This window comes from Gambusia affinis, linkage group LG08, assembly GCF_019740435.1.
Source record: "Gambusia affinis linkage group LG08, SWU_Gaff_1.0, whole genome shotgun sequence".
NCBI classification, from domain to species: domain Eukaryota; kingdom Metazoa; phylum Chordata; class Actinopteri; order Cyprinodontiformes; family Poeciliidae; genus Gambusia; species Gambusia affinis.
The window spans coordinates 18870532-18890928 of NC_057875.1; the positions used below are offsets into that span (position 1 = coordinate 18870532).

The 20397-nt window shown below is 41.9% G+C and overlaps 1 protein-coding gene across 3 annotated transcripts; it reads left to right on the forward strand.

Annotated features, from left to right (window-relative positions):
• The first annotated feature begins 4277 nt into the window (after positions 1-4277).
• Positions 4278-20270, forward strand: exoc3l1 (exocyst complex component 3-like 1). Of its 3 annotated transcripts, none has more exons than XM_044124848.1 (15): positions 4278-4532; positions 8704-8867; positions 9416-9635; positions 11409-11621; positions 12290-12480; positions 12554-12772; positions 13742-13812; positions 14825-14942; positions 15864-15989; positions 16243-16343; positions 16499-16615; positions 16700-16970; positions 17945-18100; positions 18640-18797; positions 19344-20270. In XM_044124848.1, exons 1-15 carry the CDS (start codon positions 4490-4492, stop codon positions 19528-19530), a joined length of 2355 nt encoding a protein of 784 aa, XP_043980783.1. In that variant the 5' UTR covers positions 4278-4489; the 3' UTR covers positions 19531-20270. The 3 variants fall into 3 exon arrangements, with proteins under 3 accessions (XP_043980783.1, XP_043980784.1, XP_043980785.1); XM_044124849.1 differs by having other exon boundaries at positions 18661-18797; XM_044124850.1 differs by having other exon boundaries at positions 18664-18797.
• The last annotated feature ends 127 nt before the right edge of the window (positions 20271-20397 follow it).

Genomic DNA, 20397 nt, shown 5'->3' on the forward strand with positions numbered 1-20397 from the left:
GTTTGTGAAATACTCTTAATGTGTTTTTTTGTTTTTTTGTTTTTTGTTGGTGTTAGGTTCATAATTAAGTGTTGCTTCACCGGAAGCAGCCATCTTGAAAGTTACAAACCAGGGCAAGTGCTGTAGCTCTGTTGGCAGTGACCTTGTTTAGTTTCTATTTTCCAATTATGTCCTGTTGTATTTTACAACGTTTCCTCTCAGACCAAACATACAGGGTGATTGTGGAGAGGAATGTCTCCCTGTTAGGAGAACCAGCCTGAGAATCAACAGACAAAAACCATTTGGGAAGAAAAGCTCAATTTGAATAGATGCAATAATGGAAACTCTTAACAGTAGTCTTGATGTTGAATGAGCATCTGCCTCATGGGCAAAAACTGTTGGATCCACAGGAGACGATCCGGGTAATTGGAAGATCTGGTTCCGGTTCCAGTTTCAAATTATCGAGAGTTGCAGAAATTTAGTAACGTGAGCCGTATGGAGCCAAAATGCTTCAGCAGCAAGATGGCCGCTGTAATGTAATAGGACTCTGTAATGTCATCTTGCAGTTTCTAAAAGCTGCATCCTGCCTATGCTTAGCAGTTGTTCCTTATTTAATGTGCAGTATCTCTTGATTCAATGTTTCTTCTACACCAGCAGAAACAAACGCAGGTTTGTTCCTAAACAGAAATGTTTTTCTCATTTTTTTTTATTTTATTATTTGAATCCTAAACTACATCTTCACTCTAAATCTTGATTTTCTTGTTGGACTCTAATGGTGAAGAGTATCTGAGACCCAGATGAGAAGAAACACTCGAACGGAGTCCAGACAGTCGGCCAGCGGCCTTGTTGTCCGGGTCCATGTGGTTCCACCCGGGCAGGAATACGCCGTTCTCAGCATCCCGCTCTGCTCCACTCTGTTCTTTGCGTGGAGGCGAGGGGCGCTCTTCCTGTGTGGCAACAACACAGGAGGTGAAATGAAGGATCCACAAATAAGAGATTTATGGAAGGAGAGGTCCCGCCCTGCCTGGTCTGACAGAAAAATTATTTTTATCACGTCACTGTGCCGGATTTTGCTACGTTTTATTTAAAATGATACAAATTCACCTTCAGTGGAGTTTAGTAAAACATCCAGTTCACGTTCAGCTTTACAGAATCCAGTAGGACTGAGATTCAGTTAGCCCACTCCCGCAACTCATCGACTTCACAGCAATCCTTCATCCTGAGCAAGCACATGGCGACAGTAGGGAGGAACCACTCGTTTTAACGGGTGGAAACGTTTGGCAGAAGTTGGGTTTAATTTGCCGTCTGCTGCTGGTGGCTGGAGAAACACCGGGTAGGAGTATTTTCTGTGGTAAAGGAAAAACAAGGTTGTCGTGCAGAGTTAACCTCAGTGACCCCATCTGGGAAAGAAACTGAGAAAATCCCAAACCTGGGGCCCGAACAGACGACATAAGGCTGTTAGCGGGAATCGCAGCATGAAAATGGAGTTGGGGGGAAATGGAGAATAAAAAACTGGCAGAGAAAAATGTCATTCAGCCCCTTGAGCCACTTGTTTTTTCAGAATATTCAATCTTAACTGAATAAAGCCTTATGATGTTGTTACTTCACGACAGAGTTTCTATAGATGGTTACCGGCCAAATGTTTGAGTCATTTTGGAAGAGAGTATTTGGTAACACTTTAATTGAGGGGGCATGCATTAAACTGACATGATACTGTTATAAATATGACCCAATAACCTGTTATGAACATGAAGGAGGCTTCGTGACTGTTTGACTGTTGTCATGAAGTGTCATTTGGTAAAACATGACACCTTTAATGGAATGTAGAACTAAAAGTTGCACTAAAAGTCACTTAAAAGCATCAATTGTGCATTATTCATTCATTTCAGAATTTTTTAAAAGCAAAATTACATTAAAAGTTCATTAAAAGAGTTAGGTTTGCATTAAAAGTGTCATTATTTACACTTTCTGACAACAGTCACACAATCGTGAAGACTCCTTCATGTTCCTGACAGCTGTCATGTCAAACTTATGACAGCGTCATGTCAGTCTAATAAAGTGTCGCTGAATATTTTATGAGGTGAACTCTTTCCTTGTGTCAGCGCCTTGTTCTTACTCTAAACCAGGGGTCTCAAACTCCAGTCCTCAAGGGCCGCAGTCCTACAACCTTTAGATGTGCCTCTGCTGCACCACACCTGAATAAAATAATTAGGTCATTAGCAAGACTCTGGAGAACTGATCTACACAAGGAGGAGGCCGTTTCATTCCAGTGTTTTGTACCTGTGGCACATCTGAAAACTGGAGGACAGCGGCCCTCGAGGACTGGAGTTTGAGACCCCTGCTCTAAACAGTTCACCTCTCATGCTGAAGCCTTGAGTGCTGCTCTGAAAGCTGACGGTTCAACTCTGCCGTCGTTCAGCTGCTGCTCCAGAGCTGCAAATGAATCAAACATAATTCTGCTTCCACAGCAGATCATCCAGTGAGACGGGTTGCTGTTGTCGGAGACTTTGTGAACGCTTCCAGTGATATCATTACAGTCTCCATTAAGTCTTGTGTCCTCCCTTCAGATACCATGGGCGTAGACTAATGACTTATACATTATACATTGTGTTTTCCAGGAACCGCTTTCCCTTCACTAGTATGGGAGACTCCCAGTCTCCCAGAAGGTCCTGTACAACATCACATCCACCCCTCCCATTGCTTGTGCCACCACCTGATTGTTTTCCTCATCTCCTCCTTTCCTCATGGTCTGCTGGGACATTCATGTGTGTTAAGGGCTGCTGCTGAAGGGCAAAAATCGAAACATTCCTTACGATTGAAAGAAACTGGGAAGTTTACTGTCAGCGCCGTTGTGCTGGAAATACTTTTTGCATGCTCGGTATGTTCCACTGCTGCACATTTAACGTGTCGATACGATCAGCTGTACTGCTGCTGCTGCCACATGTTTGCTAAAGAGGAGTAGGGGCTGCAAAGTCAGCTACACTGCAAAAACGCAGAAGGATTTTTGGTCTAGTACGAAAGTCTTAGTACCCTGGAAGTAAGACAGAACTCACTTACCTTTTCAGCAAGACACCAGGGCTTGTTTAAATGAAAATTATGAAAATGTACCATAACAAGACATTTTTTCCATGTTATAAATGAAATAATCTGCCTATGGAACATTATTTATTTTATTGACTTAAAACAAGCTCATATGTTGCTGAAAAGTTAGTTTTGACTTTTATCAAACTAGAAGCTAGATCAGAAAAACTTGTCAAGATGATAAAGATTTATAATTTGAACCAAACACCATTGAATGTTATTGATTTTGAATATACTTGGTTGAACTGTGCGTGATCAATTGGTCTCGATTGGATATTCTTCATGGATTAGTGAACTGGATCATAAACTGTGAGCTGCAAATGGTAAGTACTAACAGTTGGATTTGGATCTGGGCTTTGACTAGGCCATTCTAACACATGAGCGTGTTAGAATTTAATCTTATTTGTTTCTTGCTGTATCTTTAGGTTCGGCCAGTCTCGACTCCTTTGCAGCGTCTCACATGATTTTCTTGTCCTCCGCTCCGCCCATCTTTCCATTTTCCCTGTTCCTGCAGAAGAACAACATTCCCACAGCATGATGCTCTCAACACCGTGCCCTGTGGGGTTGACACTCAGGGTAAAGCGAGCTATTATTACTTTCTGCGGTAAAGAAGATGAAGGAAAAACCCCAAAGTTAATGGAAAACATAGATTGGTCAATGACTCCATCCGGAAAAGAGATGAGCTGAACCCAAACGCTGAGTGAGGAGTGCTTTCTTTAATGACTTTATCTAATAAATAAAGCGATAAACACAGAACTTCTTGGCTAAATGTGTTTTCTGTGAAAAAGCAGCTTAGAGGTTTGGCACTGGACTTGATTTTCTATTAAGATGTTGAAGCTTCAGATCATCTTCAATCTGCCTCGAGAGTTTTCTTCTTCTGAGGTCAAAGCTTTTACACGTTTTCGCATAAAAACAAAAATAATTTAGAACCTTTTGCAAGCTGCTTTGTTTACATTTATCACCTTCGTATCCATAGAAAGTGCTTTGTTGACATCATTCCCACATTTAAAGGTTTTCAAATTGTTCTTTGCTCCTTTTTTTTTTCACCCAGGCTCTTGAATGCAACACATCCTCGCTCCTCATCTCTGTCCCTTCCTCCCCTCTCTCGCGCTCTCTATCTCCCCCCTCATCATCCAAGCAGCAATCCCCTCCTCCTGCTTCCCCTCAGCTCCCTCCCTTTCCTGCCGGCCTCTCGGCAGAGGATGTGTCTGGGAGAGAGAGTGCGTGTGAGGTGGGGGCGAAGGGGAAAGCCGTCAGTAGAATGGATATGTGCCCTCTCTCCTCCACCCTCTCTTCTCCTTCCTCTCCTCCTCTCCGGCTCTGCTCGGCCATCCCGGCCCGCGTTGCGCACTGGTCGCACCCTCAGCGCTGGCCCTCGGGGGTTGAAGGAGTCTCGTCGGGCGGACGGGCGGCTGAAAACTGAACTTCAATGTCAGCTGGGAGCCAGAAGAATGGAGGTGACAAACCTGAAGGTAAAGACGGCGACGACAGCAGCAGCGCTTTCTGGATGACCAACACCCACTTCCCTAAAGTCCCTGAGCAGAAATCAACAAAATGGGCCAGCAGTGCTGCTTCTCAGCCACAGAAATGAATGGACTGGGCTTTGCCTTACCTAGAGGAGACAGGTTGGGAGTGATGCATTGATTTGTGGGGTCTGACTGCGTATTGATCGCCATCTGAGTGATGGACGATGCTCCCTGAGAAGCAGGTTGAGGATTTTCAGAAAACATTACAAACTTGTCAGGAGGTTTTAATGTTGTTCTCTGAGCTAAATCTCAGTTTCGCTGTACTTTAGGAGCGGTGTGTTTTTTGTTTTTGTTTTTTGCATTTGCCCCTCCGAAAGGTGAATATTTAGTGAAAACAAGCTTTCAACCTAGACTAATGAACATTTCAAAGACAAAGTTTCAAGTGAGTTAAAGGAATGAAGTTTGACTGTTTTGAAAAGGAAAAGTTTCTCATTCTTGAGTCAAATGTCATTTAGATTAAATAAATAACACACTCCTGATCGGATCACTGATGAATTACACTAAATGTATGTTTAGATTTGATTTCAGAGCCATTTCACTCTGGAAAAACATTGAAACAAATCCTTAAAATCTCCAAAATTGACATGATCTTCGTAGAACATGATAGCTGTTTTGAACTCGTGACCACAATTTAAACTCCTTTGTGAAGAACGTTGAATTGTCAACCTGGGAAAGATCCTGTATAAATGAAAGTGCCAATGAGCCTGAACAGCGTTAACAAAAGATGACACCAGAGTTGGTTCTGGGGACTGAAATGAAAGTCTGGAGTGTTAATGTGACCATTTTCAAAAGTTAAGATTCTTAGGTTTTTCTTAGACATCTAAAGGAGATGCTGAATAAATATGGAGCTACATGTCACATGACATTATTTATCCTTTCACTCTGGGGCTTTTTAGATGTGCCTTGTGATCGTCTATCACTTCAAATCTCAACAAAATACAATGAAGTTTATAGCAAAAAGATCCTAAAATGTGGAAAAACTTGAAGGAAAAAAAAGAGGTATTTTTTTCTTTGCAGGAGACTGTACTCGAGTAAGATTTTTTGACATGTTTGGTGTTGCAAAGTAGTAACAACTTCATGAGAAGTTATAAGAAAGTTACAACATTTACATAAATCAACGAGGAAGCGTAACGTTTCAGCTTGCCGTGGATCTCTGAGCATCAGACAGTGTTTGCTGAGTCGCTGTCAGCCCGGGTGTTTCCCTGCTGATGCAGAAGCAGCATCATTGGGGCTTAATCAGTGTGGGACTGTGTGTTGTTTTCTGCCTGGCTTCGCTTTGGGCTCTGCTCCGCTGCAGAGGTAGATTACATTAGGCTCATCAGTTGTCACGTGGAGCTCTGTGGTTTTACTGTGTTGCAGTTTTGCTGTTTGACAACGATTCAGCGTCATCAGATTTGCTCCGGCCAGCATCCCATGACCTCCTCGGAGACAGAGACGGGCCTGTTGGCGTAACTGAGGCGTTAACAGAATCTCGTGACTAACAGAAACTGTTTTCCTGACCTGGACCCAGCATCGATCTCCACCGAGGCACTTGTGAAGCTGTTGTCCTGCTAAAGCCAATCAGGAAGTGGATCCCCAGACCGAAGCTCGGTCATGTGACCATGATGGCTGCAGAGCTCCCTCTTCTCATTGGCTGAACAGATCAGGAGTGATATCCAGGCTACCTGGACTGGTCAGCAGACCCTCTGCTCTGTCCTCTATGAAAAGCTCGTCTCCGTTAGGAAGCAGATCATGCAGCGAGTCTCACTGTCAATATTCTCCCATATTTTTTTGCACGCTCACAGTTTGCTTTATGTTACGATCCTTCAGATAGCTGCACAGGGTCCAGTTCCTATCAAATTGTTCTAACTATTTCTGTTTAATATTCGTCTCCTCCCTTGGTGAACACAGGTTTCAGAAGAAATGAAATTAGACTTGTAGAAGTAACTATTTTATCCATATCTAAATATAAAATATTAAATAAAGTGTCAATTTGACTGGTTAGTAATGCATAACTAACAATCGGGTCTGCAGAGATCATCTTTGGGGCTGACCTCCCCTCCATGCAGGACTTGTACAGGTGTAGGGTCAGGAAAAGGACAGTGAGCATCTGTGCAGACCCCACACATGCTGGACACAAACTGCTAAGACTTTTACCTCCAGGTTGGAGCTACGGTACATAGGTTCTTCCCCCGAGACTCTTTCAGTGATGAACACTAAGCAGAGTTCCCCGATAGAGATAATTCAACCTTATCTTCCTTTTCCTTCTTTCTTTTTCTTTTTTGTAAAAACAATTTATATGCACAGATTAAAAAAAAAAAATTTTAATTTACATTTCAAAGTCTTGATTGAGGACAAATTGGAGAAGTCAAATTCCCTGATTGTGTGTGCTCACTTAGCAAACAAAGCTGATTCTGCCATGTAATTAAGAAGTCTTATGTTTATTAATGAACCATTTAGTGAGACATTATCTGTTCCCTATAATCACTTGTTAAAGCAAATGTTGTCAGTACAATGTTAGATTGAAGCTTTGAGACATCATGTACACATCCATACTCTCCATGTTATTTCATTATCTTCTAATATATTAAACCATAGAAGAGAAAGAAGTTGCACTTTTTACTGCTGATGTCCAACAGCTAGAACACAAACATCTGAGTTTTCTGGTTTGTTTGTAATCAAGTCCTGAAACGTCTCTTAAAGACGTCCGTTAAAAACAGAGTTGAAGAGCGTTTCTCACGGACCTCTGTTTGGCTGCAGATACTTCTGGTTTACCAGCCAAATTGACCTGAAGCGTTGCCGTTTTCTGCTGGGAAACTCTTTCATCTATCGACAAACATCAGTTTGAGAAGTACATTTAAAATGCCGAGGTCTCTTAGAAACCCCATTGGAGCAAACGGCTCCTTAAGTCCAGGGCACAACCTTTTCCCATGACAGAAAAGCTGCAGCCGGCCAATTTAAGCTCCTTGTGAAGTTTAACTTGATCATCGGCGTCATTATCTCTGTAGCAACTGCAGCCTCGCTTCCAGGAAACGATTGCAGAAACTAAATTTGCTGTGCTTTGAGGTTCGTTGCTCATGAGTGATTGATCTGTGGCTCTGATTTATTGAGATTTGAATCTAATTCTCATACAGAATCAAAAAATAAATAAAATCTTCCCACTGTTAAGGTTTAAGGGTCAATTTGATCTGGAAAGAAAAAAAGTCGGCATGAGAAAAAGAAACTCGGTGCTTTGCCAAACTATTTACAGCCCTCTGACTTTCTCTCGTTTCAGAGTCGTTACGGCCACAAACCTTACAGCGTACTTTCCTGTGATAAACCGACAAAGTGGAGCACAGTTGTGAGGCTGAAGATGAATTGGTTTCAAAGCACTTTTACGGCTCAAAATCTGGAAAGTGTGGCATGCATTTGTTTTCAGCTCATGTCAGATTATTCACAGTAACTCCAGATATTCGGGGTTTGGTCTCTGTCAGCGTCTAGAAGGTGAAATTTGATCTCCTTCTTCTTACCAAAGTATTTCTGGCTCTGAGTAAATGCAATTTTTAGGTTTTTCCAAATATTACGAATTGTATTTAGGTGTGGACTTTGACTAGGCCGTTCTAACACATTAGACCTGCGACTCTAATGGAGTACAGTGTTTGGAGTTATCATGCTGTGGTGAACCTCTGTCCCATCCCTGACTCTTTCACAGCCTCTGAAAGGTTTCTGAAGTCAGTCATTCCCAGAGCATGATGCTGCCACAGCCATGTTTTACAGTGGGAATGACGTGGATTTTATCTAGTGGTATCAAGGGCTGAATACATCTGCACACCACACTTGTTATATATATTTATGGAACATTTTGACACTGCTGTGCAACACTTTTGTTTCAGTTTGGTGCATAAAATCCCAACAAAATAGCTTCAAAACTGGTTACAGTTTGACAAAATCTGACAAAGTGCAAAAGGTTTGAATAGTTCCACAGGGTTCTGTAAGAGAAACCCACATTTCAACCAAAAACACAACTTGATCTGTGAGCAGCTAAAGGACATTCACGCTCCTATATGTCACTATGTGTGTGTGTGTGTGTGTGTGTGTGTGTGTGTGCGCGTGTGGGGGCATGTGTGCGTGTGTGTGTGTGTGTCTTCTTTAAAACCAGAGGCTGCTGTCTGGCCAGAGGTGGAGCGGGCAGAGTGCTTGGCCCGCGGCGCTGCTCTGAAGTGGGCGTCTGGAGTTTTCTGTCGGCCCGAACATCTGGAGCGACTGAGCCAGTACAAGAAGAGAGAGAGCCAGAGGACGGCCTCCATCCACACCAGACTGAAGGTCAGAGAGAACCAGAGCGACGCATCGTCATGTTTATAATGTCTTAAAGCAGTCCATGTCATCAGTTTTCAAAGTGCGTGAAGGTCTTTTGATGCTTTCAACTTTGTCCCTCATTTCCAATTCAGTTCTTTACTTGACTGCGACAACATTATATGCAAAAATCAGGGAAGTGGGCAAAGAAAGTAGTAAATAGTAATGGAGTATTAGAAATGTATTATATATGTTTTGAAATCAAATAAATTAAAGACTTGACACAGATTCTGAAAGGTTGTCTATTGGTTATCTAATATATTCCAGGACACTACAACAATCCAGCTGGTTGAAAATGTTGTTTTCAGTACATTTCACAAACTCTAACCCTGAAAAATTCAGCAAATTGTGTCGTTTTGATTAAATCATTCTTTAAAAATGTCTCCAAGGTCTGACAATAAGCTAAACAGTGACCACTGTCTGAAGGAAGTCGTTATTTTTTTGTAAAAAGTCTTCAGCCCTGTTGATTAATACCACTTTAAAAGCTAACCCGACCTGCTGGGATGATTTGTTTCCAGTCGATGGTCCAGTCGTACCTGGAGGGGGTTGGCTGGGGCCTGGAGCAGCTGCGGGAGGCCCGGGACGAGCTGAGGGAGGTGTCGCTCACCCTGAAGGAAGCAGGACTGGAGTCGGATGGAAACACAGACTGCTTGGCGTCTCTGGAGAAGCTGAGAGAGGTTTCGGTCGACCATCGCCAGCTCGTCACCACCGTCAGCAACCTGCCTCGACTTTACGCCAGTGAGAAGCTCCAAGCCGCCGTGTGACTGCGCTGCTTGTGCAGAAATAATGTCTTACAGTTCTGGTCCGAAGCTTACACACACACACACACACACTCGTCATGGGGTATATGTGCCATGAAATTTTTACTAAGCTGTTTTTTTTTTCAGCTTTAATGATCATAAAAATCAACATTTATGATTCGCTTTGGAGGAAGGAGAATTAGTTTGGGAGTCCAGGCATGAAATCATCATCAACTAAACTGTTAGGCCTTGAACCAAGAAAAATAGAAAGATCAACACCTTCAGGCTGACCTGAAATGTGCAGCAGCTGACATGGACAAACCAAATACCATCCTGGGAAAAGTTACTTTTTTATTTGTTTTACATTTATTTAACCCAAAAAGTCCCATTGAGATTAATAAAGGGACTCCTGGCCAAGAGGCAGCAACGTTACACAAGAATGACCAATAATAACTTAATTATTCAATAAATAAATGTCAGAACGTCGGATGAGACGCTGTTCGGCCACAGTGACGAGAAGGACGTGTGGATGAGTCCAGGTGAAAATTTTAAACCCAAACAACCTTAAATATCAAACATGGTGGTGGAAGAATCATACTGAGGGTTAAAGAGGAAGGACCCGAACACCAGGTTCATTCAGAAAACCAACCAAATAAAATGAGTCGTTCTATTTATGATGTGAAGACTGGTCTAATTTTGACCCAAAACTGTGCCAGTGGTTTGTTGACAGGGACATGAAATGTGTGGTGGCTCCTCAGTTTACTAGATTTAACCAAGTATTGGACCGAACCAGGTTCTTCTGGTTCTCCTCTCTGCCGTCACTAGAGTCATGCTCAGTGTGAGGGACAGCCACAAACACACACACCTAACAACAACCTAGTGATTAAGCAAACAGTCGTGTCTGGGAGGAAACTGGAATACCCAGGGCTGGGAACAAAGACCCTGGGCTGGGATTTGAACCTAGGACCTTCTTACTGCAAAACACCAGAGCTACATTACATTTTTATATGAAGCCCCTTAAGGCACAGGTGTCAAACTCATCGTGAATGCTCGTAAAGGGCCGGTTGTGCCAGGATGCATAGATAAAACCTGTTCACAAACTGTTAAAATATCAATGAATTCTTAAAATTGAACAATATTATTGAGAATCTTTTTATTCCCTCCAGGATTTTGTGATTTTTTTTTTTTTTTTTTTTGCAATAAAAATGAAAGCGTTTTTGGTACTAATTTGGAAATATTTGCACTTAAAAGTAACTGTACATGTGACTTTTTATTACTCGTTGTACAGATCATGGACTGTAATCTGACATGAATTAAGGCCGAGGCAGCTGTTTAGGACAAGCAAAGAAGTTTTTGACAGTTTTTGAGAAAAATCTGCAATAAACTCCCAATTGTGAATTATAAACTTTCACGATAATTCTCAAGAAACTGAAGGGACTGATTGATATAATTTGGCATTAAATAGATAAAAACAATAATGATTTGATTGATAACATAATATTTAAGCACTCTTAATGTTTAGTCTAGAATCTAGAGGGCCACATAAAAAGCTATGGCGGGCCGGATTTGGCCCACGGGCCTCGAGTTTGACACATGGCTTAAGGGAAAAGCATTAAAGGCATTTTCAAAACACACAAATGTCGTGTTACTGCAGCTCACCCCACAGTAGTTTGACACAGGATTCAACGGCAGTGTTGTGCAGAAGCTTTTCACTTCCTGAGACGCTATTATTGAGATTAACATTCAGTCTTCCCTTCCTGGCTGTGTGCAGTCCGGGGCATGGTGCTGGAGACGGAGCGTCTGGTGGAGTCCAGGCGGCTCCTGGAGGCCCACGCCCGGCTAATGGATCTGGAGCGCTGGCAGGACGACATCCTCTGGCAGCTCCACGGGGCCGCTGGGACGGCAGGAAGTTCACTCTGCAGCGAGGACACGGAGCTGGTGGCCAAATATTTCTCTGGAGTCGGGCAGCTGGTGGACGCCCTGGGTGAGGACACCTCGGAGACGCAGCTGTAGCTTTTCCCTTCACGCTCCACAAAACGGCAGAGTTTTGTCTCGACGTTATTAAATTAGAAAATGCTACATCTACTTTTACACAAATGTTTTGGTCAGCAGGCATCTTAGCAGCAGCCGGTCTGGTAAGCGATTTAACACAACTCTAACACATTGCTATCTAACTATTGCATACAGTATCGCACAGACTTGAACAAGCAGAGGTCACTGGCATGAATGTCTCATTCATTTTATGTTTTTATTGATGTTTCTGAACCTGTTTTCAGGGGTGGAAGGATTATACAAGATTATACATGCAAGATCAAATATATATACACACGTACCCCTTATCGTAATCAGTCAAGGTCAGCTGCAAACATTTGGCATAACAGTGGATGAATATTTGACTACTGCTTTTGGCTGAGGTACTAAAGTTCATTTAAGTTTGGTTTGCTTTTCATGTTGGATTGTTTCCGTGAGATGATTGATGGTTCCTATTCAGGCAGATTGATCAGGGATAAATTGCACATTCTCTTTTATCACCGCAGAGCTCGTATCAATCAGCTTGTGAAATAATTTAGGATGAAAAAAAAAAAAAAAACAAGTCCAGAAGTTTGATCTCAAACCACTGCACTGACTTCCTGTCCCGGTGTGTGGCTGCAGGGAAGGAGCTGTGGGCAGTGGTGAGCAGCTCTCTGGCTCTGGCCCGTCAGAACCCCACGCCGTTTGTGTCCGCGGTGAGGATAGTGGAGCGTGAGGAGGCCCTGGACCGGGCTCTGCTGGCGGAGAGAGGCGGCGGCGGCAGGCCGCTGCCAGCAGGAAGACCTCGCTGCTGGAAGGCCTGCTTCTTCCAGGTGAGCAACACCTCAAACTCAGGTTTACATGACAAACTTCAGCCTGTCAAATCTTCCACTTTCTCCACATCAGGTGCTGGAGGAGGCGGTCTCTGCGCGATTTCGCAGCGTTTCCTATCTGCACACGCGAGGCCCGGGTTTGGCGGGCCACCTCTCTGCTCTCCAGCACGCCGTCATGGCTGACCTGGCCACAGTGCGCCACCTGCTGGAGCACTGCGTCCCACCTCACTACCAGCTGACTGCAGCTTACCTGAGAGCCAGCCACCGCTGTTTACACACTCACCTGGCGCAGGTCAGTGATGTTTTATGAATTATGAGTGGTGTTGGGCTCCGCGACTCGTGTACTATTGCATCTACAGCTGTGTTGCGTGAGAGACTTTCTCCTTCTGGTTTCTGATGAACAAAATTTAATAATCCTTGAAAAACAATTTGATGTCCACACTGATGTGTACTGACTCGACATTACTCTCATTGATTTGCCATATCACACCTTACTTTTAACATTTATTAGTATTTTTGACTTAATGAATAAATAAAGACTCATCCAGATACACATTTACTACCTGCTAGGCCTGAGGTACTTAACCTGCCTATAAAATGCACAACAATGTCATAAAAGTGCTCTTTGTTTTTCATTTAAAAACAAAATGTAGTTACTAATGTGCTTTAAAAAAAAATCAACATTTATCTTTGATATATTATTTCTTATCAAGCAACTTGACAGGTTGGGGATTTTGAAAAATAAGGCATCTAGATTATTCCAGATGTAAGAAAGGTAGGTAGATGACCTCATTGTTTCATTATCTGTGAAACCTAGAGATAATTCTAAGACCCAGTGAATATCCAAGACCGTTCCAGATTAATACTTTTAACCAAAATGTCCAGGAAGAAAGAAATCTTGAAATTTTAATTTAAAACGTGAGTTTTATCCTGGAAAATATGTAGGAACCCTGGTGAAACGTTGTTGTTCGATGTTTGTTTGTTGACATCATCATGTGGTTGCTCTGTATTATTTTTTGTCATAGTTTTTCAGTTAATTGCAGACTTATTTATGCTGATTTTGATGAAGGCGTTACACAAAAAACTTAATTATTGAAGTTGTTCTGCAGATAGATATGTCGCTCTAGTCTTGACTTACTTAAAGGTTGTTACATTCATGTTTTGATTCACACACTTTCACGTCTTAAGAGTGGAGTTTAAAGATTTTGTTTTCATCGTTGTGTGAAAACACCTCCACATCTAAGTGTTAATTATGGCCTAGGTTAGCAGCTGGGATCTGGAGAGCGGTGAAATATTTGCTGTGCTCAACTGGGTGCTGCACATCTACAACAGGTGAGTCTCAATACCGACACTTTGACGATGAATCCCTGTCTGTTTATCCTGCACTTTGACATGAATGTTGGTATCTTCAGTGATTCTTGAGAAGTGGGTTAGGGTTTTATATATATATATATACTTTTCTAATTACTTATTTGAATACTTATACTTAATTGTCAAAATATATTATCTTAGTATTCCTTTAATTGTTTTAATCTATTATAATGTATTGAGTTCTGCTCCAGGACAAGGGACTTTAGAGACACCATCCACCTACTACAATGTTTAAAATAAAAAATAATCAGCAAACACCAGGAAAACATACATTGTTGTGCTCATATGGCCCAGGTTAGTTTAGTCAGATATAAAAAAATTTTTAATTTTGTTTATATTTTAATTTTGTGCTTTATCCAAAGGACCTGTTTTGTCCCTCTTCTCAAGAATCAAATGTAAATGCAAGAATAGATTATGGCTTCTCATAAATAAGCTTCATGGATGAAACGAATGCTTCTAGCAAAGAACATGGAGCAAGCATCCTCCTCATCTTGCAAAGCAGGTGGAAAGTCTCTTCACAACCCTGGATTTTGTCACATTACAAGCAGAATCCAGCTGTTTGTGATATGACCCCCAGTTGTTCTCTGAAAAACTCAGATGTTTAACATTAAAGAACAACTAGCCCCATGAAAACCAAGGAAAACAGCAGACAGAAAATCCACTCAATACCTCCTGCCTTCCTCATTTTGTTCCACCGTCAAATCAAGCGTAGTCAGCTCTCATTATAAAGCTGAATCTAAAATGTATATTTCAAACGTAGTAAACTATACTCAGTAAAATTTAAGGTGGAGATGTTGAGGTGTGGATTTGTGTAACAGGAGTTCACAGCATTATTCAAAGAAATAATTTTACCTTCCCAACCCATATTAGGTCCGTGTCATGAAGTACGGCGTTTATACGTGCAGCATTACAGTGAATAATCAAGCCCAGTATCCAGATATGGCAGACGTTAAACGGTTAGTTTTGTTGGCAGCCCAGATATGATGGGACATCCAGAGCTGGTCACAGAGTTGGACAGGTCAGAGCTGGGACCGCTCATCTCCCCTGAGGGCGTCGAGCAGCTGCAGAGCAAATACGTGCAGAGTGTCCGGGTGAGTCGATCACAATCGCTTCTTCAACTTTCCTCAGAATATAACTCTGCCCCGGTGAGATGTGGGTGGTTTTTTGCAGACTTAATGAGAAGCTTCAGATGCTGCATCACTGCAAAAGATCTAAAATACATTTTCAACAAATTCCAAATATTTTAAGCAGGAGGAACAAAAACCTCCTCTGCAGAACATTATTTTCTTTTTACACCCTCAGACCAAAACAAAATAGCTCATAGTTGTGAAGTGAATGAAAATGATTAATTGTTTTCCCATTAAGAATGGTTGGTTGTCTGGTTCAAAATATCTCTGGCTGCGTCTTTAGTTCTTGTGGAAAAGTGAACTTCTGTCCCAGTCTAGTCTTTTATAACCTCTAATAAGGTGGTGTGTACATTTTTAGAAGCATGGACCAAAATTGTCTAGTTGATTGTACAGAGGGCCACAGAGCATAATAACTTTTCAATGGGAAATTCTGAAATAATTTTATTTATTTATTTATTTTTACTTGCATAATACCAAACAAAGTGGTTTTGTTTTTGTAGTGAAGCTATCATTAAGTTATTTCTTATACAACTCATAAAAAGAGTTGCATTTATATATGTATATAAAAAACATACAATTTCCTACATTTTCAAATGCTTTTTATTTTTCCTTGATCTAGATAATGTATTATCTATTCTCAGCAACAAGAGCAGGATATGAGTCACTCTCTTTAAAAGCCTGTGTTGTAGTAAATAGGTCCATGCATGTCTGCTTTTGAGTAAAAGTAACTGAAAATACAAAATACTCTTTTCCATCACGATATTATTCCATGAAAGTCCAGTGTAATGTGACAAAATATAAACTCTCAATTCCTATGAACACTTTTGGAAAGCGCCACATTGATTTCCTTCTTTTTTTCCCCCCTTTTCTTTTGTGGGTTTGCAGAAAAGTGTATCTGAGTGGATGCACAAAGCTCTGCAGGTGGAGCTGCAGGACTGGCAGAGAGATCAGGAGCCGGATACGGACCACGAAGGATTCTACCACACCAGCCTTCCCACCATCATCACTCAGGTGAGTTTTCTGCACAAACATAAGCTACTGTATAGTGTTTCAATGCAGATAATAAAAGATCACAAGTGGTAGAGTTAGACCGTTTATCGTGATGTAGCTGGAGATAAATTATAACCCGCTGATTTGATCATAATTATCTATATCAGTATCCACTCCCAGCATCTGCTTACTGTAAAGTCTTCATGTGTCTATTGCTGTATAAAAACGCTTCTTGCTGTTTTCAGGCTGCATAATTTGTGTCACTGCTTGTCAGATGCTGGAGGAGAACGCCCGGGTGGCTCTGATGATCGGGGAATCCCTGCGAGATCAGACCATCCAGATGGGGCTGTATGAGGTAGAGAACCTCCTCAACAGGTGTGTTGTTCAACAAGAGGCTACTTGAGCAGTCATACAACCGTTTGGTACTTTTATCTAGCCTTCTTCTTGTTCTTCTTGTCACGTATTACCAATTTAAAACCATGTCTTATTTTGCATAAACAAGGAAATGCATGTTTTAATGCAACTTTCAGGTTCCGGGAAGCTCTGGTTGAATTTGGGAAGGAGCACCGCAGGGATCCGACCAACAACAAAAACAAGTTCTACCTCCACTACCTGCTGGCCTCTATCAGCAACTGCATCATCCTCAAGTAATACGTGTTCTGATCGGAACCCTTCCCATCATCTTACTACTCAACACCACTCAGTTCAGCATCGTCTTGTGCTCAATGTAGAAAGTCCACGGAGAGCCTGCAGCAGCAGCAGTCGTCCCGCTTTGCAGGAATGTTCTCTCGGACTCCCCCCAACCCTCTGGCAGCTCTGGACCGGGCGGTGAGGCGGGCGTGTCGTCTGGTGATGGATCAGCTGCTGCTGGAGCTTCAGCCCTTCCTCCCCGGCCTGCTGACCCGACCCTGGCTGGTCCAGGGAGATCCCGTCCCGAAACTGTGCAGCGTCCTGGAGAGTCACTTGGACTTGTACGGTCGAGTGCGGCCGCCCTGCCGGCAGGTGACCAAAAATCGCTCGGCAGACTTTTGCTTTGAGAAGAAGTCAGTGCATTAACATTTTGTTAAGTTGCAATGCCAATCTTTTGGATTTCATGAGGTAATTTGAGAAAAGTCCAGCAACTTATTCTCAGACGCAGCGCGCAGTTAAAAACAACACAAAAGGACAATACTAAGGTGGAATGTGTCCAAACTTTCTTAGATATAAAGTTACAGTTTGCAGATGTTGCCGCTTATTATTATGTAATATTAGAGAAACATTGTTTTGTGGAAACAGATGATTTATCAGTGGTAATCAGAGAAGTAAAACCAGTGAAATTCTCTCTGTGCTTTTTATACTTTAAAAAACAGAGAGGAGCTCTTTATTTTACATGCATATGATATGATAATGGGTCTTTAAATCAGTATAAACACTATATTTTATAAAACACCAAAAATACACGATTAGCAGTGTTTCTTTGATGGGAATTGTGACCCTGTGGCCGCCTGTCCCACAAAGACCTACATGCTTATTGTGTAAATATTCATGATGAGCCACCAGGGCCAAAAACACCAGGGCCAGGTTTTGGTCCCAGTCCACCTCTGAAGCCAAAACATCAATCAGAGAAGCTGCCAAGAGGCCCCTGGTCATTCTGGAGGAGCTGCAGGGATCCACAGCGCAGGTGGGAGAACCTGAAAGGGCAACTTTTAGCTGCAGACTCCAAATTTGGACTTCAAGAAAAAAACTGTTAAACAGAATAGTTTTTTACTTTAGCACGATCCATAAGAGAGAAATAGCAAACATACAAGAAAGTTATCTCAACGGATGAGGTCAGAACGACCCTTTCTGGCCAATATAAAAAACGTGTGAAAAAACAAAAAAAAGATTAACATACGTCTCATACATGTATTTTAACGACCCAGTTGTTTCCCGTGGGAGGATGAAATTTACTGTGCATATGTTGCGTCATAACCCCGTCCTGCTCCCTGTGGCTGCAGCGGCTGCAGGAGGAGGCCCAGTGGCTGATGGTGGTGGAGTACGTCCGGGCCCTGATGCAGAAGAAGCTGGTGTGTCGGAGCAGCGAGGAGAGGAGGCAGCTGGCCCAGCAGATGATCCTGGACGACCAGCTGCTCAGAGATGTCTTCCACGGCCTGGTGAGGATATTGAGTTATTTCATTTACCATCTCTTTTTATGCGGAATCAGTGAGATTCAGCGATGCATCTCTACTTTAAAACACCTGAATCAAAAGAATAGGTCGTTACCAGGCCTCTGCAGAGCTGATTGACAGATGAGGGAATTTGGACTTTTGATTTATGTTTTCTGGAGAAGATGCGTTTAAAGGTTGCAGGATAGAAGATGTCTAGCACTTGGACAGCCCTGTTTTAGTTGAACCCTTTGCAGCAGCCTCCACAACTTTATTTTTACTATTGTGGTAAAACATCTTAACAGCAGAGCTTCCTTTCCTCATGGCAAGGTTTAATATTTTTTTTCACCAATGCACCATCATGTAAAAGTAAGTGTGCGTGCCGTTTGCATCTTAGAAAAAGACCTATTCATCGCCTCTCCCAGGATCATGTAAAGAAATTAGAAAAGTATTAATACTTTTTAACCATATTATTCTGATTTAATCAATAATTTAATTAAACAGCATAAGTTTAACATGGCGGCCTCTTTTCATGTCTAAAACCCCAGACAATCACTTTTCATTCTCAGCAGGAGAGCGAGGTGTCGCTTCCTGAAGTGAATCCTCTGGCTTTGCTCCCCGTTCTGGCTGACTTCATCCGTCTCAAAGATCCCGGCATGCTCACTCTGGAGGTTTCTGGACTTGCAGCCAAATATCCGGACATCAGGTAACCCTTCCCCACGTAAAGTGATGCAGCCACACGCAGAACTGATCTTCCACAAATCTTCATGTTCGTAGTGTGATGGCTTGTATGTGGCACGCCGGTTGTTGCTTTTAAATAAATGTAACATGGCATGGCAACAGAACTGCTAAAGGAAGGGTGAAAAAACAAAAAACTAAAGTGTTGCAATTTTTCAGTCAAACTCAACATGTTAGCCTGATTGACCAGCTGTGAGAGAAATGTCTGCAAACATCACTGAACTGAAGCAACGTCGTGAGCAAAAGCAGAAAAAAAAAGTTTCATATCGACATGAGAGGCGGAAATGTGAAAATTATTAAGATATCTTTCAATTAAAACCTGTTTTGAAACTGTTTAGGATTTTTGGGTTACTTAGTTTTTATTTTGACTTGGTCTAAACAAACAGCTTGTTTTTAATACCATGTCTTCTAACTATCTGCTTCTAAAACTCATTCAGCACAAAATCATCTGCAAAACCCTGAGTGTGTTTGAACTTTCAAACATTTTACACGCCGTGTCCTCGTCTCCCCTCAGTGAGGAGCATGTGTCTGTACTGCTGGACGTCCGTGGAGACGTCTCCAGGGACATCCGGTGGGCCGTGCTGGACCTGCTGGAGCAGAGCGCCCCCCCTCTTCCAGCCGGATACCGGCCCATCTTCACAGACATCCTGGTGCCGCCCTCCACCTTGGCCTTCTGCCTGCCGACGGCCAAGTGTGCATGACTAGATGGTGGATCAAGCGGGGGAAAGAATCCTCTTCTGTCCAGATTTCTGGAGCGTGATGGATCTGTTTCTGCTGCAGCTTATCAGGGAAAAAGTTTGTGACTTGCTGGTTCGGGTCTGACTTGTATTCACTGTAAAGATCTGCCGTGCCTTAAGTGACTGTCTCTCTCTCCCTCAGCTGGTTCTCAAAGTTAATGCTACAGATTTATTATAAATTGTATATAAATAGTTTTATTCAGACCTGATATTTATTGTCAAATCTTGTCCTTGTTTAGGTAATTCAATCCAGACTGACCTACAGTGTGTCAATTTAAAAAAACAAAACAAAACAAAACAAAAAACAACAAATATTTGATTTACTCGGTCTCATGTATTTGCATTAAAAAAAATTATCAGATATTTTTTCGCATTTTATTGGATGCATGTTAACGTCAACATATACAATAAAAACCGGAGGTAAATACATGAGTCTTTCAAGAGAATGCCCCCCATGAGTGAGAGAAAAACATACTGCATAATAACTATGGTTTAAAATCATCACATTCATTACCATTAGGTTATTATTTTCCAAAAACTTTACTGTTTTCAAAGTCGTCTCCCCCTTGTTGTTTATGCCAGATTTCTTTTTTTTAATTTGTTTTTGCATATTTATTGTATTTAAGTGGTGGTGTTTTTTCCTTTTGTTGTATGCACTGTAATCTTGATCACATTGAAGTTTAAATAAAAAGTTTCGAAGTAGACTTTTGTAAAACTTATTTTCTCATTGTACGGAAAAATTGCATAAATCTGATTGTACTGTAGGTCCCTGGTTCACCACACCAACATATTTTGGGCAAATTATTAGTTTCTCTGTAATAATCTGAAACT

What these genes read in the sequence shown, in the direction of transcription:
- exoc3l1 (XM_044124848.1), top strand. Translation starts at nt 4,490, where the DNA reads ATGTCAGCTGGGAGCCAGAAGAATGGAGGTGACAAACCTGAAG. An exon ending in TGGAGGTGACAAACCTGAAG is followed by an intron (nt 4,533 to 8,703) that starts GTAAAGACGGCG and finishes CTTTAAAACCAG; the next exon opens with AGGCTGCTGTCTGGCCAGAG. An exon ending in AATACGTGCAGAGTGTCCGG is followed by an intron (nt 14,943 to 15,863) that starts GTGAGTCGATCA and finishes GTGGGTTTGCAG; the next exon opens with AAAAGTGTATCTGAGTGGAT.